A 23,364-nucleotide genomic window follows, 5' to 3' on the forward strand; every position below is an offset into this window, starting at 1 on the left:
TCTTATGATGGTTCTTATGATGGTTCTTGTGTTTCCTGGGTTCTTATGATGGTTCTTGTGATGGTCGGGTTATATATGTCTGTTGGGTATCGTGCACTTTGGGTTCTTTTCTGTTGAATTGTATTTAATTATTTTTAGTATTTTTCATTTGTTATGTCCTTGCTGTTGTTTATGTTCTTCTGTGTTTGGTTAAGTTTGTTCTTGTTTTTGCTGTTTGTTAAAGCACTTTGTAAACCTGTGTTTTTAAATAAAGTTATTATTATAATTGTGGTGACTTCGATGTTTTTGGTTACATCTGCTCAGTGTTGTCGTTCTGTCTCTGCAGGGAGGAGAGCGCGTTGGTGGAGCAGTTTGTTTTCGAGGTTCTCGTCGTTTTCATCGAGAGTTTGTCTCTGGCTCACTCAGATGAGAGATCTATGGGTAAATATTCTTCTAGTTGTGATTTCAGACTTCATAAATGTGATTACAATAAACATCTAATCCAATCTAAGATGCTGCAAGATTCTGAACATTCAAAACATTATGTAGAGCCGTCTCCCCCCGCCCCCTCCTCTCTCTCTCACGTAGGTTGCTTAGCATCACATTTGGTTGAAAGGATCTTTTTTTTTTATTACATGGTTTTATTTCAAGTGACAAACACATTTAAAAATCTGAATGAATCATCATTGAGTCTCTTCCAAACAAACATGTCTTAACATCTGGAGAGCAGAGATTATAATATATGCTAAAACTGTTGGCAAAAAGAAGAGGTTTTTATCCTTTTCTAAATATGACAGATTCTGCAGTTTAATAATTATTTGATTCAAATGCAGCTTTTCCCACAAAGTCAAGATATCACTATTACATTTATTTTTCATGTTTCTTTGCTAACTTTCGTCTAACGGCGTCATAGTGCACATCTAAAAGCAAGTTGAGTTTGAATCTCTAAAATTCCGAAGGTTTGACGTCGTTGTTTCCATCCTCAGGTACGCTGCAGCAGTGTGGCAGCGCCATCGATCACCTGAAGAGAATCATCAAACAGAAAGCTGCGAGTCTGAACGAGCAGAGTACAAAGAGACGTGTCCCCAGGTGTGTGTGTGTGTGTGTGTGTGTGTGTGTGTGTGTGTGTGTGTGTGTGTGTGTGTGTGGTTACAGGTGGGGCTGCACACTGGGGAAGCGAGGAGGTTCCTGGTTTGAATCCCCGTCTGACAGTCTGCATGTTCTCCCCATGCATGTGTGGGTTCTCTCCGGCTTCCTCCCACAGTCCAAAGACATGCTCGTTAAGTTAACTGCTGACAGTTGGGTTAGGCTCCAGCCGCTGCGACCCTGAACAGGAAAAGCTTTTAAGAAAATGGATGGATAGATGGGTTACCATGTTTTTTTCTTCTTTCAGGGGCTTTCCCCCTGACGAGAGGCTGAGTCTTTCCGATGTGGTTTCGTGGCTCCTGGAACAATGTGGCCGACCTCAGACCGAGTGCAGACACAGGTGTATGGCGCTCTTCTATGAGTTCATACCTCTCCTCCCAGGTGAGCCGTCCCATCAGGTGCACCAGCATAAAACGATTCCTGAACAGAAATAAGACACGGTTTAAAAGTGAGCTGAGCATTTGTCTTTGACGTGTGTCTGACCTCAGGTAAGAAGTCTCCTCCTCAGTGGTTTGACGGCATGCTGAAGGAAGAGGGCGTCGGTTTCCTGATCTCACGGTTTGAGGGCGGGGGTCTCCTCTCCCAGCCCACCCTCAGAGACCTGAGCGGTCCTTTCAGCGTCAGAGCCGCCCTGCAGTGGATGGACCTGCTGCTGGCTGCTCTGGACTGCTACAACACCTTCATCAGTTTGCACATACTGAAACCTCAACACATGTTCAGTAAGTCCCTTACGTTGGTGAATTACTCCCAGACTCTGGTTAAAGACAGATTTTAGGGGCTGCGACATAATCATTAAGGTCAGAGGACAGCTGTTACATCACTCTCTTTAGAGACATCAGACTCAACTGACAAAAATGTAAAACCACAGACTGTGACTGGCTGGAAATCCTGTCTCAGTCTAACTTTCAGTCAACCTAACAACAGGCTGAGAGCTGGAGCTGAGGCGGGGTTTAAAACTCCTGTCCTTTTTTAAATATAAGAAGAAAGGAAATACATAAATAATAATAATAATTTCATTTACCGGTAGCTTTTAATAAAATATTCACAAATGACTACAGATGACTTACAGAAATATAAAATAAAGATACAGCTCTGTGGTGTGTATGTACAGCTCTGTGGTGTATATGTACAGCTCTGTGGTGTATATGTACAGCTCTGTGGTGTGTGTGTGTGTGTGTGTGTGTATGTACAGCTCTGTGGTGTATATGTACAGCTCTGTGGTGTGTGTATGTACAGCTCTGTGGTGTGTGTGTGTGTGTGTACAGCTCTGTGGTGTGTATATGTACAGCTCTGTGGTGTGTGTGTGTGTGTGTGTGTATGTACAGCTCTGTGGTGTGTGTGTGTGTGTGTGTGTATGTACAGCTCTGTGGTGTGTGTGTGTGTGTGTGTGTGTGTGTATGTACAGCTCTGTGGTGTGTGTGTGTGTGTGTGTGTGTGTGTGTGTGTGTGTGTGTGTGTGTGTGTGTGTGTGTGTGTGTGTGTGTGTGTGTGTGTGTGTGTGTGTGTGTGTGTGTGTGTGTGTGTGTGTGTGTGTGTGTGTGTGTGTGTGTGTGTGTGTGTGTGTGTGTGTGTGTGTGTGTGTGTGTGTGTGTGTGTGTGTGTGTGTGTGTGTGTGTGTGTGTGTGTGTGTGTGTGTGTGTGTACAGCTCTGTGGTGTGTGTGTGTGTGTGTGTGTGTATGTACAGCTCTGTGGTGCTTGGGGGTACAGTCCCAGAACCAGGTGTCTGGGGGGGGCAGCTCTCTGAAGACTCTCTGGAGGTCAGGGCTTTGTAATGGAGCGTGTCAGGGTCACTATCTTTTAAATGGTTATAAAATTTTAAAGCTCTTTTGAATTTTGATGTTTAAAGAGTATCGACCTAATTCTGCTCTGCATGCATTATTTGGGGTTTTCCGTTGGACACGGAGGGTGGATTTACAGAATTGTTTATTATGTTTAATTTTTCTCTCTCTCTCTCTCTCTCTCTCTCTCTCCCTAATATCTAAATCTCTACCCCCTCTCTACTTCCTAACATGAGATCTGTCTTGACGTCCTCTTGGCTGTGTTCTGATCGTTATAAAATCTGATTATTTTTTTCTCACCTTTTCTTAAAGACTTGAAAGAGAAGTCGAGTTTTCTGAAAGCTGTAAGTTTCTTCTTGAGCGAGCTGTCAACTCGGGACCTATCGGCAGCAGAGAGCTGTTTCCCGGTCGGAGAGAAGACGTCTCACTTCAGCCCCAGAGAGGTGGACCAGTACAACTTCAGCAAGTGCACCATCATCGTGCGCCTGTTGGAGTTCACTGCCATGATCCTCGTCAAAGCAGACCAGGACTTTTGGAAGGTAGCACAAAGTTTCAGACCCTCCAGCTTTATCAAAGTCTTAACTTTTTGTTGTTACCGTGCTGTTTCCTGTGTCCACAGCTCCTGGAAGAAGACGTCTTTGTGCCAGCCTTTTACGAGCTGACGGCGCTGGTGGTGTGTGAGCCGTCCTCCGTTGGCTTCAACATGGCTGACGTGGAGGTGATGAAGAAGCTTCCAGAAGTGTGTGTTCCTTTACTGACGGCCCTGCTGGCCTCACCTTACTGCTCTCGTATTGAAAGCAGTTTGCGGACAAAGATCTCCCGTAAAAGGTTTGTTTATCACCGCTCAGCAGCTGCACGCTATGACTGACTTCTTTCACTCCCAAGGCTCTCTTGTTGAAGAAACTTGTTTTTGATTCTGCATCGTTTCTCTCTGCAGCGTGGAGGAGCTGTGTGCGGTGGATCTCTATCAGTGCAGCTCTGTGAGCCATGAGGACCACATGGAGATGGTTCTGTCCTCCTGCAAACAGATCCACAAAGCCGGCTTCCTCGTCTCCATCCTGCACAGTCAGGTATGTGACCTGAGACATGAGACGGCCCTTATCAGGTAGAAGTAAGCCAAGCGTATTAAGATCAGAATTCTTGTTCAACAACTTCTTAACTAACTATCAATAAGCAGTAATCAGGAGGACTAATAAGCAGCCAGTATGCTACTAATTAGCATGCTAATAATCAACTAGTTAATGGTGAATATTGTGGCTGATTAATCTAAACAGGAACATTTGTTGCTTGTGTTTGTCCATATATACATATTTCAACATGGACTTAGGTCATGCATCTGGGGGCACCGCCAGCCTAGCGGTAAGTGCGCGCGCCCCATGTACAGAGGCTTAAGTCCTCGAGAGCGGACGGCCCTGGTTCGAGTCTGACGTGTCTCCTTTCCTGCATGTTCCCTTCATTCCCCCCCCCTCTCTCTCTCCTGTTTCTGACACTATACTGGCCTATCTCTGAAATGTAGAGGCATACAAAGCCCAAAAATAAATCTTAAGAAGCAGCTGCCACATGTTTGTTCGGGCGGCTGTGGCTCAGTGGTAGAGTCGGTCGTCTCTCAACTGGAAGTTCAGGGGTTCGTTCCCCAGCTCCTTCAGCTACATGTCCGATGTGTCCTTCGGCAAGACACTTAACCCCAAGTTGCTAGAGTTAATACTGATGGACTCTTTACTCAGCAGCCTCTACCATCAGTGTGTGAATGTGTATGAATGGATGAGTTAATACTGATGGACTCTTTACACAGCAGCCTCTACCATCAGTGTGTGAATGTGTATGAATGGATGAGTTAATACTGATGGAGTCTTTACTCAGCAGCCTCTACCATCAGTGTATGAATGGATGAGTTAATACTGATGGACTCTTTACTCAGCAGCCTCTACCATCAGTGTGTGAATGTGTATGAATGGATGAGTTAATACTGATGGACTCTTTACTCAGCAGCCTCTACCATCAGTGTGTGAATGTGTATGAATGGATGAGTTAATACTGATGGAGTCTTTACTCAGCAGCCTCTACCATCAGTGTGTGAATGTGTATGAATGGATGAGTTAATACTGATGGACTCTTTATACAGCAGCCTCTACCATCAGTGTGTGAATGTGTATGAATGGATGAGTTAATACAGATGGACTCTTTACTCAGCAGCCTCTACCATCAGTGTGTGAATGTGTATGAATGGATGAGTTAATACTGATGGACTCTTTACACAGCGGCCTCTACCATCAGTGTGTGAATGTGTATGAATGGATGAGTTAATACAGATGGACTCTTTACTCAGCAGCCTCTACCATCAATGTGTGAATGTGTATGAATGGATGAGTTAATACTGATGGACTCTTTACTCAGCAGCCTCTACCATCAGTGTGTGAATGTGTAGGTGTGACCTGCGATGTAAAAGAGCTTTGAGTAGTCAGAAGACTAGAAAAGAAATATACAAGCTCAAGTCTATTTATGATTTGTTTGTGTATCTTGTCGATTCAAAGGATGCCGTTTATGCCAAATCCCTGGGCTCCAGACTCCTGATGACCGTGTATAAAGGAATCGCTCCGGGTGAGGACAGGAAGGCTCTTCCATCTTTGGACATCAACACTAAAAGACTGGCTGACGGCCTGCTGCAGCTCTCCTTCTCTCTGAGTGAACAGGTCAGTGACTCTCTTTGAACTGGATTAGAGATGAAAGACAACAGGAGGCGTTTTTGAATTTTAAAACGCCTCCTGTTGTCTGTTGTCTGTTGTCTGTGTTTGTGCAGAGTGAGCAGCTGGTGGATTTGTTGCTGAACACCATCATGCTCTCCGTGCCCATATCTGGAAGTCACAGTCATAACTTCATGAGCTTCTCACACGGCGAGTACTTCTACAGCCTCTTCCAGACGACCATCAACACCGAGCTGCTGAGACGTCTAAGCACCACCGTCCCACACCTCATGAGGGCTTCCTCTCTAAACCAGACCATGGTACTACAGCTCGCACTCCTCTGGTTTTCAAAATGTTTGCTGTTTGCAAGAGATTCATTCTACTTCAAAAACACATTGTGCAATGTGAAGTGGTGGAAGTGATGCTGCAATTATTAGGTTGTAGTTTAGCAGCATTTAATCATTTCTGCAGTAACCATTGATAGTTCTGAGCACCGATATTAATTCATAAATATTAGTAGAAATGTAAATATTGAAAAGCCTCACAAGTGATAGTGATACTTTCAGCATTATCTGTCTGCTGTGCCTGAGCTGTGTCTCCCCCCCCCCCGGTTTGTATTTGTCTCCAGGTGAGTGTGTTGCTGAACGGCATGTTGGACCACAGCTTCAGAGAGCGCTCTGTGAGGAAGACTCAGGGGAAGCAGCTGGTGGACGAGGTGCTGAAGAGATGGAACAGTCTGCAGTCGTGGTGGGAGGGGCCGTCTGCAACCGCAGAGAGCAAAACCGCCACGCTTCTGCTGCTCTCCAAACTCCTGCAGGTAAAATCAGGCTTCTGCACATCCACTGGTACAACCACCTGTTTCATCATTTAATAAAGGACAGCAACCACTTGGGGTTATTATGGGACTCATGTCGTCTGATGAAGATGTTTTTTTCCAAAAATCTGCATCTGGTGCATCCCTGAATAAATGACTTGTGATTAGTAATTTCCTTTGAACATAAATGAACGTAATGAGCATGTTCTCCCTCTCCTGTCAGATCGACTCGTCTGTCTGCTCTGATATCAACCACGAGGCGTTCAGACCCGTGTTTTCCACTTTCACTCTGCTCCTGGTTGACATGAATCTGCCGCTGAATCTAAAGGTAACAGAGAGCTTGTTTGTTCATTCACCATGACGACGTCACATCATATGTCACAGATTTAAAAAACGATGGTGTATTCTCTGACCTCCTCAGAGTCAGGCCCTGCTGGTGTTGCCGTTCCTCACCTCCCTACCTGACGAGCCGCTCTCTGAGCTGCAGAGATCTCTGGACGCTCTGGTGGCCTCGCACTTCCCCATGACGTCTGACGAGTTCGCTAAAGGCTCGCTGCACCGCAACAACTACATGGACTGTGTCAGAAAGGTAAAGAGCCGCCTCACCTGTCTCTATCTCTGATGTGGTAAGTGTCTAATGTTTAACTTACAGTTTGAACCTGGGAGTCAGGCCGCCCCTTCACATATATTAAACATGATAACTATGTTAACTAATTGACTGGAGCTGGACTGAACATGACACTGAACAGGGCGAGAGTGAGGATTTATTTTCAAGGATTCACACAACCGACGGCGAGCCATCAGCTAATGTCCGCTGCTCTCATATCTTGTGTGGAACGTTTTCTCCGTTTGAGGCGTCCTCCTGCAGATGTTTCTGCAACACAGGTGAAGACAGAAACTAGAAGCTGAAATAGTGTGCAGTTCATCTCCAGACTGAGTATGTCAAGTGAGAGGTCAGATCTGTGTGTGTTTCAGACGTGTCATATGCACGATCTTGCTGAGAGTCGTCCCGTCTTTAGTCGTTGTTAGGTGGGGGTTGTTTCTGTATTAAAGAGCCCATATTATGCCCTTTTTGGGGTTTGTATATTTAATATATGTTCCTACTTTTGTACGTTCACAATAGATAAAGTCAGAAAAAAGTGTCTGTTTTCATGTACTGCTCCTCCTTGCTCCCTCTCCGCTCTGAGTCCGTCAGCTGCACTCTGCTGTGCCCCCACTGTTAGACCCCACGTGGGCCAAGTCTGCTCTGATTGGTCTACCGATCCGCTCTGTCGTTATTGGTCAGTTGCTCAGCAGCTGCTGGGCTTGCCACAACGAGCCAATGGACTTAGATCAGTGATATCACACTGACAATGACGCCGCACTGACACATTTTTTTCGAGGGGGTCTAGAACTGAGCGTTACATGCAGCTAATGCTACAGCTAACAGGAGGACGTAGGAGAAGCCGCGTTTCCGCGGACTTTGAATTTTTGCACATAGATGTGTCTAAACATGCACAGGACACTTGGAAAACACACTAAAGAGCATATAAAACCAGAAAAAGCATAATATGGGACCTTTAAATGAACAATGATGAAATCGTGAAACAGACTGTGGATCATCTTAGAATTATTCAGCCATGGTCAGACAATATAGAAACACAACACACATGGCTGACAAAGTGCAGACCATAGCTGACCCATGCTGATCAAGATCTCACAATCGCTGGCAATCATTGACAAACATGGGCAAAGTGGCCAAGTCTTCATCTTCACAGTGTTGATTATATTCTACTAGAAGGTACAGCCCACAAATTCCTGGCTGCTTCGTTACATCTCTAAAAGACTAGAAAGAAGACATCACACTGACTCTTAAATATCAGACAAATACATTTCTTTAGTCTCAGAGTCACATTTCCTTTTCAGCTCACAACAGACTCTTCAATCCAAATATAACTCTGCTGCTATGAGGTCTCTAACACATATGTATTACAGCTTCACAAACCTAAAAGAAGAATTACTCTTAGATGGTTGACACAATTTAAAGATATATCCACAAAATTATCAAGATGAATGAATCCATGAAAATATGTACTATCAGTCATGCACATTTAAAAAATCAGGTTTAAATAGGTCTGAGATTGTGTGATGTTGCTCCCCAACGAGGAGCAAACACGGGCGGGCTGAGCGTGAAAGCCTCAAACTTTGAGCTCCTGCCATCTCTGCAGACGGTTTGTTTTGCTGTGCATCCAGACGGTGTTGTGCTGTCTGTTGCATGTAGTACTGAAAGTGAAATCTGATGACTCCTGAGAGGTTTAACATTGGACTGAGCTTTGATTCTTTTTTGTCTGCAGCTGCTGGACGCCCTGGAGCTCTCTCAGAGTCCTCTGCTGCTCAAACTGATGGCACTGATTCTGTGTCGAGACAAAAAGCACATCATGGAGGAGAGCTTCCAAACCTGCTTCCAGAGGATTGCTAAGCGGTGAGTGCAGCCTTCACAGTAATGTAACAGATTCTTTAATTGTTGTTTTAGATTTCACACGAGCGTCTACTGTTCCTCCATCTCTCTGTGGATGTGCGAGCAGGTCGAGTGTTGAGCGTCAGCTGCAGCTGCTGTGTGCCGTGTATCAGGTGATCGATCAGGGTGACGTGCCCATGAGCTCCATGCTTCAGGCCATGATGGAGAGAGTCCTGCTGCCTCTGTCCTCTCACTGCAGCAGCAAAGCCCTCAACGACTTCTTTGTGGCAAACGTCTCCGACATAACGGCTCTACTGCTCAGCCGCTTCACTAAGGTGTGCTTCTGAAGTATTTATACAGATACAGGAATAAAGACATGAAGACACACACTGTCGGCGTATATAGAATGATCTGCTGACACACACACACACACACACACACACACACACACACACACACACACACACACACACACACACACACACACACACACACACACACAGTTTAACCCTGCTGCGTCCATGGACGGGTGAGGAATGAGGAGTGGGGCGCTACACAGCACTGACCCTCTCTCCCCTCCCTCAGCAGAGCGTGTTCGCTTGTTAGCTTGTTTTATAAAGTGGAGATAACAGAGCATTGATAATATCCACATTATGATTGAAATGTTGACCTTTGACCTGTTTCAACAACAGAGAAAAACTTTATTCAGCTCACCACAAGACATTTATTGACGAGTCTCTAAGGGCCAGATTTACTAAGCTCTCAATTAAAGAGTACTAAATTGCGTGTTCACTCCAAAAGTTTGCACGTTTGGTTGGTGGGCGTTTTGCGCGTGAATGACAACAGGTGCAAACCTTGTGGAGGCGGTACTATTTAAGTTAGGTTTTTGCGTTTTTGCAGAAAGCAGGATGACTGCAAGCGCAAAATAGGTATTAGTGGGAGAGGCAAATAAACGCACAATACTTTCTAGTTATAGGAGATAAATCTGAATATTACAAAGAACATTTTGCTTATAAGAAAATATTAAATTCGGCATTAAACAGGGCCTCTCTTTTCTTCCCTTGATCTTAAGAATGAAGTGTCATACATTGCGCAGGAGGTGCGAGCTGTGTCCTCTGTGGCGCAGGAGGTGCGAGCTGTGTCCTCTGTGGCACAGGAGCGCTCTACACTCGGGCCGTTGTTGTGCTCCAGACAGCTGGCCAGCGCTGTGTCTGATTGGACATAAATGCTCTGGAAAGAGGCATCGAAGACGGGGGAACAAACAGCGGTGAGGTCCCCCAATCCAAGCGTCCTACAGAGTAGCAGCGGCGGGCTTTAGAGGGAGGAGACGTGCGCACTATGGAGAGGAGCGCACCAGAGGGGGCGAGCGGGGGGAGAGACGTGCGACCCGAGAAAAAGGAAATCCCAGTTTAAAATGTAATGTTGGCGAAAAGAGGGAAATAGGAAGACATAAATATCAATGTTGAAATTCTATAGAATTCAGAGGCTGTGGATGTTCAGTTTTGTTTGGATATATGGCAACAATAGCTTGTAGTTTAATCATGGTGTTTCTCTTCCTTAACGATTAGAATATTGAATCAAATAAAAAATAAATGCATGCCATTTATTTTTCTGTCATTTGAAAGATGTAAATACTTCTTCTTTATGTCTTCTTTTATTGTACCTATGTCTCCTCCTAACTTCAATAACAGCAGTCTGTTGTGTGTAACACTGTGCTCCTTGATTAGCACGTTCCTTTCAAAGGTGATAAATACAGACACCGTCACAATCACCTCAGTTTTTGTCAGGTTTGGTAAATCTCAACGCGTGTACTAACTTAACTTGTTTGCATTTTCTCCTCCCAGTATTTTGCACGTTAGGGCAGAAACGCCCCATATTGAATATTCATTAAGTCAAATGTACTAAATGGACAATGCGTGTTGTTTTGCTCATTTGAAAGATGCAATCCTCACTGCATGTTGTTAGTAGATCAGATAGCACTTTTTTTGCTGGTGGTATCAAGTTTGCACACGTTTTAAGACACGCAAACCTTTAGTAAATCTGGCCCTGAGTGTTGAGATCTGAGTCAACAGCTCGTCAATACAAAACACCACACTTCAGTTTGACCACCTTCAAAATAAAAGCACCGCACTTCAGTTTGTCTACCTTCAAAATAAAAGCACCACACTTCAGTTTGTCCACCTTCAAAATAAAAGCACCACACTAAAGTTTGTCCACCTTCAAAATAAAAGCACCACACTTCATGTTCACTTCAAATGTTTGTCAGTAACCTTGCAGCTTAAAGTCAGCACGATGTGTTTGAGAGGAGGGAAACACTTCTCACTTTTTATTTCCTTCCAGTCAAATGTTTCAGAGTTTGAGACTCAGTTGCTGAAGAAGACCGGCTGCTTCAAGCTGATGGAGCTGCTTTATTCTCGACTTCCTAAAGAAGAAGTTTACTCAAAGGAGTCTCGCATCAACCAGGCGCACTGCCGCTCGGAGAAGACGGAGGGCAACGAGCTGTCCAAGATGTTGATCAAGTAGGACTCTGAGAGATGACATGACAGCGATGTGAAACCTCGTCACAGTAGTGTTCTATGAATAATGGATGGCTTTGTTTCTTCAGGTCATGTTTTGAGGCGTTCACTGAGAACATGGCGGGTGAGACTCAGCTGCTCGAGCTGAGGAGACACTTTCACTGCGCTGCCTATAACTGTGCCATCACCGTCATCAGCTGCAGCTTCAGCGAGCCCAAATTCTACCACGGCTTCCTCTTCAGCGAGAAACCCGAGAAGGTACTGCCAGCCGCCTACGATACTATCCAACACGGGAACATCTGAATGTGTCCACTTCATGGTTTCCTCTTCCTCTACAGAATCAGTTCATTCTGGAAAACATCATCGACGTCGGGAGGATCTACAACTTCCCCATTGAGATCGAGGTCTGTGTTTGTGTTAACATTCCGGTTTGTTGGACTGTTTACTGTCAGAGGCATGCTCATGATGTGTGTTTTCACTCCATGTAGGTCCCACTCGAGAGAAAGAAGAAGTACGTGATGATCCGAAGGGAAGTGAACGAGGAGAATGGAGGTATTCAGCAGCTGAAAACGTTATTTCTCTGTACATTCCGTCTACAATCTGAATCTTTTATTGTAAAGGAATAAGTCTTACTCTGAAATGAAAAAGGTCTGCTCACAACATTAAAGGGTTATTCAGCTATTTTTAAACCTTTTGTTTGTTTGTTTAGAGTCTTAGCTGCACTGACACTAGGCAATCTGTACCATACCGAAGCACCTTTTGACCCCCAGAGTCCAGTTTGTTTGACCAGGGTGAGCCCTCCGTACTCTGCTCAAGCAAGCTACACCTCCTTGGCAGTGTTGCCAGGTCTGCTTGTTATAAGTGACTTTGGGCTTGTTTTTCTGTAAAGTCACTTGCAAATATCGTCAGTCGCGGGTTTTTGGGCGTAAGAGACATAGGAGTCCTCTTGCTTGACTTCTTGGGTTAACAACAGAGTTTGACTGCAGGCTGAGTTTCTCCCCCACTAGAAGGAGAGGATGTGAATGTAGATTATTAGGGAGCTTTAGAGAGCTGTATCTCCAGTTTGATCATGAACATTCACGTTTGTCCTGTTGTGTTTTCCACAGACGCTCCGGTGTATCTGTCCTCTCAGTCGTACATGGCCGACAGCAGCCTGAGCGAGGAGATGAGTCAGTTTGACTTCTCCACCGGAGTCCAGAGCTTCTCCTTCAGCTCGCAAAACCCTGACGGACACAGACGCAGCGTGGCCCAGAGAGTCAGTGAAAAGAGCATGCCGTGTGATTTTTTTTTGATTATTAACATGTTGAGTGTCTTAAAAATAGTTTCAGAGGATTCACCATCCTGCCAAGAGGAAAACTCCTGCAAAGCTTCAAAATGTCTTCAAACTTCATCTGGTATCGATGCTGATGAGACTTTTTGTTATTCGTTTAGGAGACAGAGGAGACAAATCTGTCCCAGCATGCATCGGTGGATCTAGAGATGGACGAGCTGAATCAGCATGAGTGCATGGCGTCGATGGCTGCTCTGATTGGACACATGCAGAAGAACAACATCACCCCGAAAGTGGAACAGGTCAGTGCTTCTAAAAGAGTGAAAGAGAGGGTGTTACCTTTTCTGTCTAACACGCTCTCTCAAACAAATATGTTTGTGTGTATATATATATATATATATATATATATTATTTAATTTAAATGATAATATAAGCACACTTATTTATGTAAATACTGTAATTGACATCTTAATTGACCCATCTGTCACATAACTACATTTTACTTCAGCATCTTTTGCACTATTCACCACTGCACTGTTTCATATTTAGTCATGTCATTAGTCTTTTCTTATTATGTTTATTGTTGATATTTAATGTTGTACCTGTACATAAGAGAGCACAGTTCACCAAAGTTAAATTCCTTGTGTGTGTAAGCATACCTGGCCAATAAATCAGATTCTGATTCTGAAGCAGGGAAACACGCCCAGTGATCTTCCACCGTGGATGAAGTTTCTCCACACAAAGCTCTCGAATCCGTCCACACCTCTGAACATCAGACTGTTCATCTCAAAGCTCATCATCAACACAGAGGAGGTACATGCTCCTCCACACGATGTATGTATTCGCTGTCTCTCCTCCTCTCCTCTGCAGTCTTTAACCCTTTATCCCTCCCTTCTCTGCTTCTCTCGTGTTCCCTCTGTGTGCATCTGTGTGTGGATCTTTATCGCTGATCGTCCAGGTGTTTCGACCGTACGCCAAACACTGGCTCGGGCCGCTGCTGCAGCTTGTTGTGTCTGGAAACAACGGAGGAGAGGGGATTCACTTCATGGTGGTGGAAGTCGTGGTCATAGTGCTCTCCTGGACGAGCATCGCCAGCCCCAAGGTGGCTAATAATTCAGCCTTGATCAGTGTCCTTCTCGTCTCTTCTCGCCAGAGCCCCATTAATCATCATTCTTTTGACTCAGGGAAACCCCAGAGACGAGGTGCTGGCTAACCGTCTGCTGGAGTTCCTGATGAAGCACAGCTTTCACTCTAAGAGAGCCGTCTTCAGACACAACCTGGAGGTCATCCGCACGCTGGTGGAGTGCTGGAAAGACTGTCTGCATGTACCTTACAGGTCGCTCCATCACACCCACTCAAGTGTCCATGTGCGTTTCACAAAAAGCCTGCAGCTCACTGAAAGTGACCAGTTCATGTGCATTAAAGTTTCTCTTTCATTCCTTCTAGTTTGATCTATGATAGATTCTGCGGCGCTGACCCGAACAGTAAAGATAACTCTGTAGGACTCCAGCTGCTGGGAATCATCCTCGCCAACAACCTCCCTGCTTATGACGCCTCCTGTGGAATCCAATACGACATGTGAGAGACATAGAATGTGTGTGTGTGTGTGTGTGTGTGTGTGTGTGTGTGTGTGTGTGTGTGTGTGTGTGTGTGTGTGTGTGTGTGTGTGTGTGTGTGTGTGTGTGTGTGTGTGTGTGTGTGTGTGTGTGTGTGTGTGTGTGTGTGTGTGTGTGTGTGTGTGTGTGTGTGTGTGTGTGTGTGTGTGTGTGTGTGTGTGTGTGTGTGTGTGTGTGTGTGTGTGTGTGTGTGTGTGTGTGTGTGTGTGTGTGTGTGTGTGTGTGTGGTGTAGAATATTACAGGTATTTTGAAACCGATATTGTTGTTGCGAGGTCCAGGTATGGCGATGCAGATACTACCCACCCTCCACATGGAGCTTCTGGCTCCCACAACTTATCTGTGTAGGCTGATTGAGAGCAGAGTGAGGACACCACCAGGGTTATGAAGTAGGAACCTCCCTTCAACATAGTTTTGTTCCAATTAGTCCCCCGACACCTCACAAAGGCCGGACAGTGAGTTCCAGAGTCACTTCCCCAACATGCACGCCCTCATGCAGTGCCTTTATATCTTAACCTTCTTTAGTACATGGCCTTCACAGCCCAAACAGCATCGCCACCTTCAACGGCCCCAGGCTGCAGGCGCCGTACATGCAAGCTCCTGGTAGTGACAGCGCTGATACGACATAACCCACCACATGACCCCTAGTGACTTTACACAACTATTCAAAGAGAGATCTTAGAAAGAGGGTGTGGTGTCCTGTTCTGGACTAGCACTCATCCCCACTGGACCGGGCGGTTGCTCTACCTCCCCTTTAATTACGTGCTCGGAGGTCGTAGAGGTGGCGTGCAGACAGTCTATGGTCGTGCAGTGATCACAGGGAATAAACATCACCACCCCCTCCCACTGACTCCAGGTGAATTCTCCTGATTATATCCTGCTGAGTTCTCACATCAGCTCACTCTGACTTTCTGCAGAATAAATACTACTACTCGATCACCTCCCCTCAGAAGTGTCGTCACTCAGAAACTGCCTTTGTTATGACTTCACATCCTGTCTTTGTGTCCTGCAGGTACATCCAGTGTCTCACCAACAACCTGTCCTTTGTGAGGTACAAAGAAGTCTACGCAGCCGCTGCCGAGATCATCGGCCTCATCCTGAAGAACATGACTGAAATGGACGACGTAATGACTCTTTCACCACTTCTACTAAGTTACATTTTATTTATTTTAATTATGTAGAGAACTGAAGACACCTTAGTAGAACAGATTATAGATCTATGACAGCATCTTTACTTCACCATTTCATCTTTCTTTTCTGTCATGACGGTTAATTTAGTTTCTTGTTTGATTCTTTCTCAGCTTCATCAGGAACTTCTGAATCTTGCTACGAGTAAAATAACAAACCTGAAGAAGAAAGATATGGACGACAAGTTCATCGTTTGTTTGAACAAAGTTTCCAAACACTTTCCTCCCTTTATGGATCGGTCAGTTTGTGTGAAGTCTGACGCTTCCTGCTGTGATACTAGTTTTATAAAACCCCTAACCTGGTTATAACCGCAGCTTCATTTGTGTTCTCCAGCTTTGTGAACCATGTGTTCTACCTGCTGCCGAAGCTTCACGGCCTCTTAAAGACTCTCTGTTTGGAGTGCGTGCTGAGCCGAGCAGAAGTCATCCCTGACATCTTTCTGCAGCTGAAGACCTCCGGCTTCAGTCAGATGATGAGCCACAGGTCAGTCCTGATGATGACCTCCTCACTGATCTGCATGTTTGACGTCTGTCTCCAGGATTAGTTTGCTTCATGAGAATCCAGACGTTAGAGTAAAGTCCTGTCGCTGAACAGCCAGATAAAAAATCTGTTACGCTGCATATCTGAATGAATTTACAGATTTACATTTTGAAAACATGATCCTGCTCATTACTCTCGTTGTGTCCCTGCAGGGATGAAGCGCGGCAGAGAGTGTGTCTGGATATCATCCATAAGATCGTCGCTCTGTTGACGCCCGTTCAGCTTCAGGAGCTTCTGTCGGCCGTCACAGCGTTTACCTCTCACCCCTCCCCCGTGTGCAGAGAGAGGATGTACGACATCCTCATGTGGATACAAGACAACTACAGGTACTCTCAGCCTTCTCTAGAAGGCCACCATTTCTTTTCATTTGACCCAACACTACACTTTTAACAACAGACCAGGGTCAGGTAGATTCCATAGAAAGTGACAAACTGACAAGGCTGCAAATAGATTCATAAAACCGTCACTTTGCTTTTAGTGATCACTGTGCATTCAGCATGTGTAGTAGGTTAAAGCTTGGCGTACTCTGTACAACTGTAGAAAAAGTCGTGTTGGATTGTCAGCTAACACTGTTCGACTGCAAAAACCAGCAGCAGCAAAACCCCTCTCACTCTCTCTATCTCTCCCCCACACACACACACACACACACACACACACACACACACACACACACACACAGCATCACCGATGAACACAAGCTAGCGAGCGGCTAATAATGAAAGCTGGATGTCTGCAGGAAATATCTGCAGACATCCAGCTTTCATGATGGGAGGGGGAAGACACATGAAACAGGTTTGCCTCCTGTTACCATGGTGACTTAGGACGCTGTCTCTCAGTTGATGCAGGTAAAAAAACAGGGTGAAAACAGAAAATCATCCGACCGGTCTAGAGCGGCTGATCAGAACGTGATCGCTCCGTCGGGCCTCACTGTTCACGACTAAGGGCTCACAATCAAGCTGGAATTCAACCTGACTTCTAAAACAGTCGTATTGTTACTCAAAGTGTGAGGAGCAGTTTGAAACACTGACATTAATATTGATGCCTTGTAAGATCTACAGAAGCAAACAGGACTTTTGATTATTTCTACACAGCTCTGCAGAAACTTTTTTTACACCTTGTCCACAATGATTTGCAGAGAGTGCAACTTTTGACTGTTAAAAGACATGAGGATGAGATTTTTGACAGAAAAACCACTAACACACGTACAGCACAGAGAAATGAGGTACCCCTCTGGCCACAGGGGGGCGCCATAATCAACACAAACTGAACTTTCCTTTCAGGAGCTTTAAATGAATGTTGTCTGTTTGAATTGTTCCAGTGATGCAGAGAGCATGGAAGACGACACCTCAGTGGAGGTTTTGAATGCAGCTAAAGAAAGTCTGCTTCGAGGACTCTCTGAAGAGAACCAGGCCCTTCAGTGAGTACCAAACATCTCATCCTGATTTATTAATGAGTATCTACTGCCACTGAACCCCCGTCCAATGATTGTATAATAAACACAGTGCACTGTGTACTGACTTTTCATTTGATTGTATCTGAGGCTACACTGTGGTGCAGTGGTTAGCTCTGTCCCCTCACAGCGAGGAGGTTCCTGGTTTGAATCCCCGTCTGACAGGAGTCTCTCTGTGAGGAGGTTCCTGGTTTGAATCCCCGTCTGTCAGGAGCCTCTCTGTGAGGAGGTTCCTGGTTTGAATCCCCGTCTGACAGGAGTCTCTCTGTGAGGAGGTTCCTGGTTTGAATCCCCGTCTGACAGGAGTCTCTCTGTGAGGAGGTTCCTGGTTTGAATCCCCGTTCTTCAGGAGTCTCTCTGTGAGGAGGTTCCTGGTTTGAATCCCCGTCCTTCAGGAGTCTCTCTGTGTTTGCATGTTCTCCTCGTTCATGTGTGGGTTCTCTCCTGGTTCTCCGTCTTCCTCTCACAGTCCAAAGACATGCTCGTTAGGTTAACTGCTGACTCTAAATTGTCTGTAGGTGTGAGTGTGGCTGGTTGTCAGCTCTGTGATTGGCTGGTGAACAGTCCAGGGTGTAACCCCGCCTCTCACCCAATAACAGCTAGGATCGGTCCTTTGCGACCCCAAACAGTAAAAGTGACAAACTGTAGATAATGGATGGATATATCTGATTGAATGCGTGAGGAGAGAGAGTGACTCCTTCCGTCTGTTTTGTCTTTAGACTTTATGTCCGTAACTTCTGGAGTCAGGAGAAACGTCTTCCCACTGCGACCCTGGAGCGGATGTTGTCTGTGCTCGGCTCTCTGTACTCCTGTCACATAGAGAGATGTTTCTTAAGTTTGGCCACCAATCTGCTGCTGGAGACCACGAGTCAGAGTCCAGACTTCAGCAGGAACATGTTCGAGTACCCTCTGTCAGAGTGCACCTTCCAGGTCAGACAAACTCCAGTCTGTCAGATTTGTATTAGTGAGTTTCTGATGATGCTTTCATGATAAAATGTCACTTCCTCCCTGCAGGACTATGTGATCGATTCTAACTGGCGCTTCAGGAGCACGGTGATGACGCCCATGTTTGTTGAAACTCAAAACTCTCAGGGTCCAGAGAGCGTGGCGGCGTCTCAGTCTGGATCCATGAAGGGGAAGCTCAGAGCGACTCAGACTACTTTAGAGTTCTCGCAGACGCAAGCTGCAGGTGTGACATTAAATCAACGTCATTGTATTAAAGCAGATCTGCAGAGATGCCGACACGTGTGCTGAACTTGTAGCTGTGCAGTTAGAGAGTTTGATTCTGCACGTTTGTCTCGTCCTCAGGTCGGAGCACGACGTATAACTGGCTGACGGGCAGCAGCGTGGACACTCTGGCTGAGTACTCGCTCGGCTCCGAGTCTCTGTCGTCACTGATGGTGTTTGATAAGAAAATAGAGAGACGGACTGCAGCCAGGAGACCCGTGGGAGAAGGGTTCGGTCTGAGGCGTCTGACTGCATCGACATCAGACGAGGTGGATAGTCGCACCAGAGGTGAGCACATGTACTCCACTCCTCCATCTGATCGAAAAGCTTGACTCGATGTGCGACTCTTTGATCCAGTAGGTGTAGTCCTTGAGCACCATCATGAAACCAAAACAAACTGCTGTTAGGCCACACCTCCTCCATACGGAAGCCTCCGCTCTCCTCCAGAGACACACCTCCAAACCCTCTCTTACCTCGCTTTCGAGTCACGCACGAAGCCGTCAAGCACAAGCTTTTTTTTTTTTTAAATGTATACTTTATTTTTCATCTTTGTTTTACAAGAAACACAGAACAAGTGAGGACTTGGGCAAGACAGTATGAATAAGATCAAATACAAGAATGTAAAAGGCACAGGTACAGTACATAATGGATGGTACATTCTAATGAAAAAAAGATATATTTAGGAGTCTTTATCTTTGCATAAATCCCACTTTCTCCAATATTCTCCTCCCTTCTCCTTTTGAAGTCACAGGACAAAAGTCATTTTTTCCATAAAGCTGATTGAATTCACAATGTTCCTCAAGAGTCTCATGGTAGGAGGGTTCCTCTGAAGCCAACATTTAGTAATCGCTTTTTTACTTGCCACCATAAGAATCTTTAAAAGGTATATGTCCTTTTTACCAAGACCTTCTGGAATTTTCCTGAGGTAGAGGGATGTGAAAGAGAAATCCAATGTGATGTTCAGAGTCTCTGCGATTAATAGTTTCACATCTTTCCAGAAGTGCTCAAGACGTGGACAAGACCAAAAGCTGCGGACAAAATTGTCCTCAGTTCAAGCTGCAATTGCCTGTAGCTTGCATTGTCGTGTTAAACAAAATCTTGTTGTAGATGAACATCTGTAAATGTTTATATCTTTTGTGTCTAAATGTCAACAGCAGCAAACGAGCAGCGTAACAACATCCTGAGATTGAGACGCAGATTTCTGAAGGATCAGGAGAAAGTCAGCTTGAAGTTTGCACAAAAAGAGATCCAACATCAAAGACAGAAACAGGTACAACTCATGTGACAACCTGTTCACTGATTCAGATTCTGTACCAGAGTCTCTCACCATCAGTGGGTTTGTTTTGTGTCCTGCAGGAAGATAAAGCCAACCAGAGGCTGAGAAAAGAGGCTCAGGTGACTCTTTATCGAAACTACAGAGTGGGAGACTTTCCAGACATCCAGATCTCATACAGCAGCCTCATCACCCCCCTGCAAGCTCTGGCACAGGTAAGACCCTCCTCGCCCCCCCATCTCAACATAAAACCATCAACTTTTCTCACAGTCAGTGTTAAGTGTCTTTCCTCTGCAATGTTCTTTCAGAGAGATCCCATCTTAGCCAAACAGCTGTTCAGCTCTCTGTTCGCTGGAATCCTTCAAGAGATGGAGAGACACAAAGCGAGAGGAGAGAGCGCGAGGACTACAGAGGAGCTGCAGACGCACATGAACACATTCCTGAGCAAGAGCACTGTCTGCTTCCCTCCTTTCATCGCATGTGTGCAGGTACGACCTTCACAAGCTGTTCTCCCTGTCCTGAGTGAGGGGAGGGGTTGCTGCATGAAAGCCTGAAGAGAAGATTTGCCGAGCAGTTACCCCTAATGATGCAGGTTTGATGAGTTGAGCTGACCCTCTGCTGCTTGTGTTTGTCAGGACATGTGCTTCCAGCATAAAGATCTGCAGCATCTCGACCCTGCAGCCATCAGCTCCACCTGCCTGGTGAGCCTCCAGCAGCCGGCTGGGATCCTGCTCCTGGAGGAGGGTTTGTTACACGCCACAGGACACGACGAACCTCCGTCCAAACGGTCACGAGGACGCAAAGAAATCCCCCCCGACACCAAGAAGTGGATCAACTTGGCTAAGTATGACGATGACTTTTTGTATGAACCTGAAGTGTATCTGTAGTCTGCTGCTTTGTTGTATGAAGTGATATCTCACTTCTGTCTCTACACAGAAGTGAGATTTCACCTGTCAGCCTTCAAGGTGCAGATCAATCTCATTGTAGTTATTAGAACTGCTTTATTGTAGTTTACTGAGCACGCTCTGTGTTCTGCAGGCTGTACAGATCTTTGGAGGATTATGACGTCGTGCGCGGCATCTTTGGAGGGAAAGTTGGGACCAAGTCGATCACCTGTGCCGCTCTGCAAGCTGAAGCCAACTCAGACTTTGCAGAAGCTGTGAAGCTTTACAACGAGGTGGTTCAAGGGTTAAATCTTCGGGTTTGAAAATGTTTGCAGATTGAGCGTGCTGTGTCTGGAGCACTGCAGTGTATAAGTGAGTCCTCTCTTCTCGTACTTTCAGGCTCTGAACACCACGGAGTGGAGCGACGGCGAGCCCACAGCCTCAGAGAAGGATTTCTGGGACGAAGCTGCGATGGAGGCCTACGGTCACCTGACTGACTGGAAGTCTCTCCAGTACTGCTCCACGGTTTACATCGATGAAAACACTCCACCCAACCTGGACAGGATGTGGTCTGAGCCTCTCAACCAGGTGCTGCACATAGACTTTAAGTATAAACCTGCCATCGGCTGCATATTTAAGAGGTTCCTCTGTTAGTGCTGTTTGTGCTTTGTTTTAGTGCTTCCCATGAAAAACTGTTTACTCTCAATATTTTGCACCCAGCCCTTTGTCCGCCCAGGAAGACTGTCTGCTGTTCAGAAATACAAACACTGGGGCGCTGGTGCCGCAGTGGTTAGTGCGCGTGCCCCATGTATGGAGGCTGTTGTCTCAAGCGGGTGGCCCGGGTTCACATCCCACCTGTGGCTTCTTTCCCGCATGTCGTTCCCCACTCTCTCTCTCCCTGATTTCCGACTCTATCCACTGTCCTATCTCTCCATTAAAGGCACAAAAAGCCCAAAAATAAATCTTAAAAAAAAAAAAAGAAATACAAACACTGAACATTTTCATGCATACCTGTTAAACTTGGTCTGGGTGCAGCAAACGTTCCTGCAGCAGAAGTGGATTCAGCAGAGCCCTAAATCTGACCTTTTGTTTGAGTGATGTGACATGTACCTTTTGTTTGAGTGATGTGACATGTACCTTTTGTTTGAGTGATGTGACATGTACCTTTTTGTGTGCTGTGTCAGGAGATGTACCTGCCCCACTTGATCCGCAGCATGCTGAAGCAGCTGCAGCTCGGGGAGACGGACCAAACTCTCCTCACCTTCATCGACAAAGCCATGAGGGTGGAGGAGCACAAGAAGCTGCTGGAGAGTAAATACAGCCAGGAGCTGAGCCTGCTTTACATCCTGCAGGAGGACTACGACCGTGCAAAATACTACACCAACAACGCCATGCAGCTCTTCATGGAGGTCTGCTGTCACACACACACATCTTCTGTCTGTTACCCGAGACTTTAAAAAGCTGATTCATCATTTTTAATTCTGGCTGTTCAAGCAAGAAAACACAACATATTTACAGCAAAGTGTGTTGTGCATGTTTATGTTTGTTCTGTAGAAATCTTTGGAGAACTTGTGTTTTCAGAAATGCATTCTGGTCTCACCTCCTCTTTTCCTCTCATAGAATTACTCCAGTGTTGATACTCTGTTGACTCAGAGTCGGCTCACCACCCTGCAGTCTGTACAGTCCCTGACGGAAATCCAGGACTTCCTGCTGTTCATCAGAGGAGAGGGTACGTTTTTAGGGTAAACTGTTTTACTCTCCCTCGGTGTGTTGACTCTAACTACATTCCTTTATAATAGTTTCTCTGAGTTCCCTGAAGCGGCTCATCAGACTCTGGACTGAACGTTATCCTGACACCAAGGCTGATCCAGTGAACTTATGGGATGACATCATCACGTCCCGGTAAGAAAACCTCACGCTCAGCTTTCAGATCTTCAACACTATCGCACACAGTGTCAGATATGATCTTTTTGTTTCAGGTGTTTCTTCTTGGATAAGATCAGGGAGAAGCTGCGAGGCCACGCCCCCTCTGACAGCATGGAGGTGGACGGCTCGGACGACGACATCGACGCGTTAGTGAATGACTGCAAGTTCAACATGAAGCTGCGGATGGCTGACAGCGCGTGGAAGCAGGTGAAGAAACAAACCAAGGAGACGCTTTGATGTGCCGTCCTCAGAACCTCAAACTCACCGTGTAAATCTTGGTGGTAGTAGCAAATATTCAAACGAGATTGTGCTTTCAGAACAACTTTCCTGTGGCCACGAAGCTGCTGAAGGATCTGCACAGAGACGCTAAAACAGACAGACGCTGGCTGCTGCGCTGGGTCCACAGCTTCAGTCGATACAGCCACAAACGCAGCCAGAGGCAGGGAGCCGTGGAGCAGGTCAACGCCATGATGAAGACCATCCCTCAGCTGGGTGAGCAGACAATATCAAACACCTGAGAGAAGTAAAACACTTTTAACACATATGGAAATCTCCTGAAAAACTCCAGAGATTAGTCTACCCGGAGGTTCTTTAGGCTATGTGTGAATGCAAACAGACACATTTTACGTGCGGACTTTAC

General features: G+C 45.8%; 1 protein-coding gene across 2 annotated transcripts in view; it reads left to right on the forward strand.

The window, feature by feature from the left end:
- prkdc (protein kinase, DNA-activated, catalytic subunit) overlaps positions 1-23,364 on the forward strand; it is a 44,232-nt gene that overhangs the window by 12,292 nt on the left and 8,576 nt on the right. The window contains exons 28-70 of one of the 2 annotated variants that reach the window (XM_061064856.1): positions 326-420; positions 966-1,068; positions 1,373-1,506; positions 1,614-1,844; positions 3,217-3,443; positions 3,524-3,732; positions 3,842-3,974; positions 5,436-5,594; positions 5,702-5,905; positions 6,214-6,402; positions 6,623-6,727; positions 6,821-6,988; positions 8,733-8,860; positions 8,964-9,171; positions 11,177-11,355; positions 11,442-11,610; positions 11,691-11,756; positions 11,841-11,904; positions 12,459-12,607; positions 12,784-12,924; positions 13,313-13,435; positions 13,581-13,724; positions 13,807-13,958; positions 14,069-14,200; positions 15,249-15,360; positions 15,538-15,662; positions 15,758-15,907; positions 16,117-16,290; positions 17,283-17,381; positions 18,134-18,344; positions 18,429-18,603; positions 18,723-18,929; positions 19,796-19,911; positions 19,998-20,129; positions 20,223-20,402; positions 20,550-20,758; positions 20,953-21,091; positions 21,198-21,386; positions 21,983-22,207; positions 22,419-22,527; positions 22,598-22,700; positions 22,778-22,931; positions 23,042-23,216. In XM_061064856.1, coding sequence (XP_060920839.1) covers positions 326-420; positions 966-1,068; positions 1,373-1,506; positions 1,614-1,844; positions 3,217-3,443; positions 3,524-3,732; positions 3,842-3,974; positions 5,436-5,594; positions 5,702-5,905; positions 6,214-6,402; positions 6,623-6,727; positions 6,821-6,988; positions 8,733-8,860; positions 8,964-9,171; positions 11,177-11,355; positions 11,442-11,610; positions 11,691-11,756; positions 11,841-11,904; positions 12,459-12,607; positions 12,784-12,924; positions 13,313-13,435; positions 13,581-13,724; positions 13,807-13,958; positions 14,069-14,200; positions 15,249-15,360; positions 15,538-15,662; positions 15,758-15,907; positions 16,117-16,290; positions 17,283-17,381; positions 18,134-18,344; positions 18,429-18,603; positions 18,723-18,929; positions 19,796-19,911; positions 19,998-20,129; positions 20,223-20,402; positions 20,550-20,758; positions 20,953-21,091; positions 21,198-21,386; positions 21,983-22,207; positions 22,419-22,527; positions 22,598-22,700; positions 22,778-22,931; positions 23,042-23,216 — 6,596 coding nt within the window. The remainder of the gene's footprint in view (positions 1-325; positions 421-965; positions 1,069-1,372; positions 1,507-1,613; positions 1,845-3,216; positions 3,444-3,523; positions 3,733-3,841; positions 3,975-5,435; positions 5,595-5,701; positions 5,906-6,213; positions 6,403-6,622; positions 6,728-6,820; positions 6,989-8,732; positions 8,861-8,963; positions 9,172-11,176; positions 11,356-11,441; positions 11,611-11,690; positions 11,757-11,840; positions 11,905-12,458; positions 12,608-12,783; positions 12,925-13,312; positions 13,436-13,580; positions 13,725-13,806; positions 13,959-14,068; positions 14,201-15,248; positions 15,361-15,537; positions 15,663-15,757; positions 15,908-16,116; positions 16,291-17,282; positions 17,382-18,133; positions 18,345-18,428; positions 18,604-18,722; positions 18,930-19,795; positions 19,912-19,997; positions 20,130-20,222; positions 20,403-20,549; positions 20,759-20,952; positions 21,092-21,197; positions 21,387-21,982; positions 22,208-22,418; positions 22,528-22,597; positions 22,701-22,777; positions 22,932-23,041; positions 23,217-23,364) is intronic. The other variant, XM_061064857.1, reaches the window with a different exon arrangement.

The sequence above is a fragment of the Labrus mixtus genome, chromosome 19 (genome assembly GCF_963584025.1).
Source record: "Labrus mixtus chromosome 19, fLabMix1.1, whole genome shotgun sequence".
Taxonomy (NCBI): domain Eukaryota; kingdom Metazoa; phylum Chordata; class Actinopteri; order Labriformes; family Labridae; genus Labrus; species Labrus mixtus.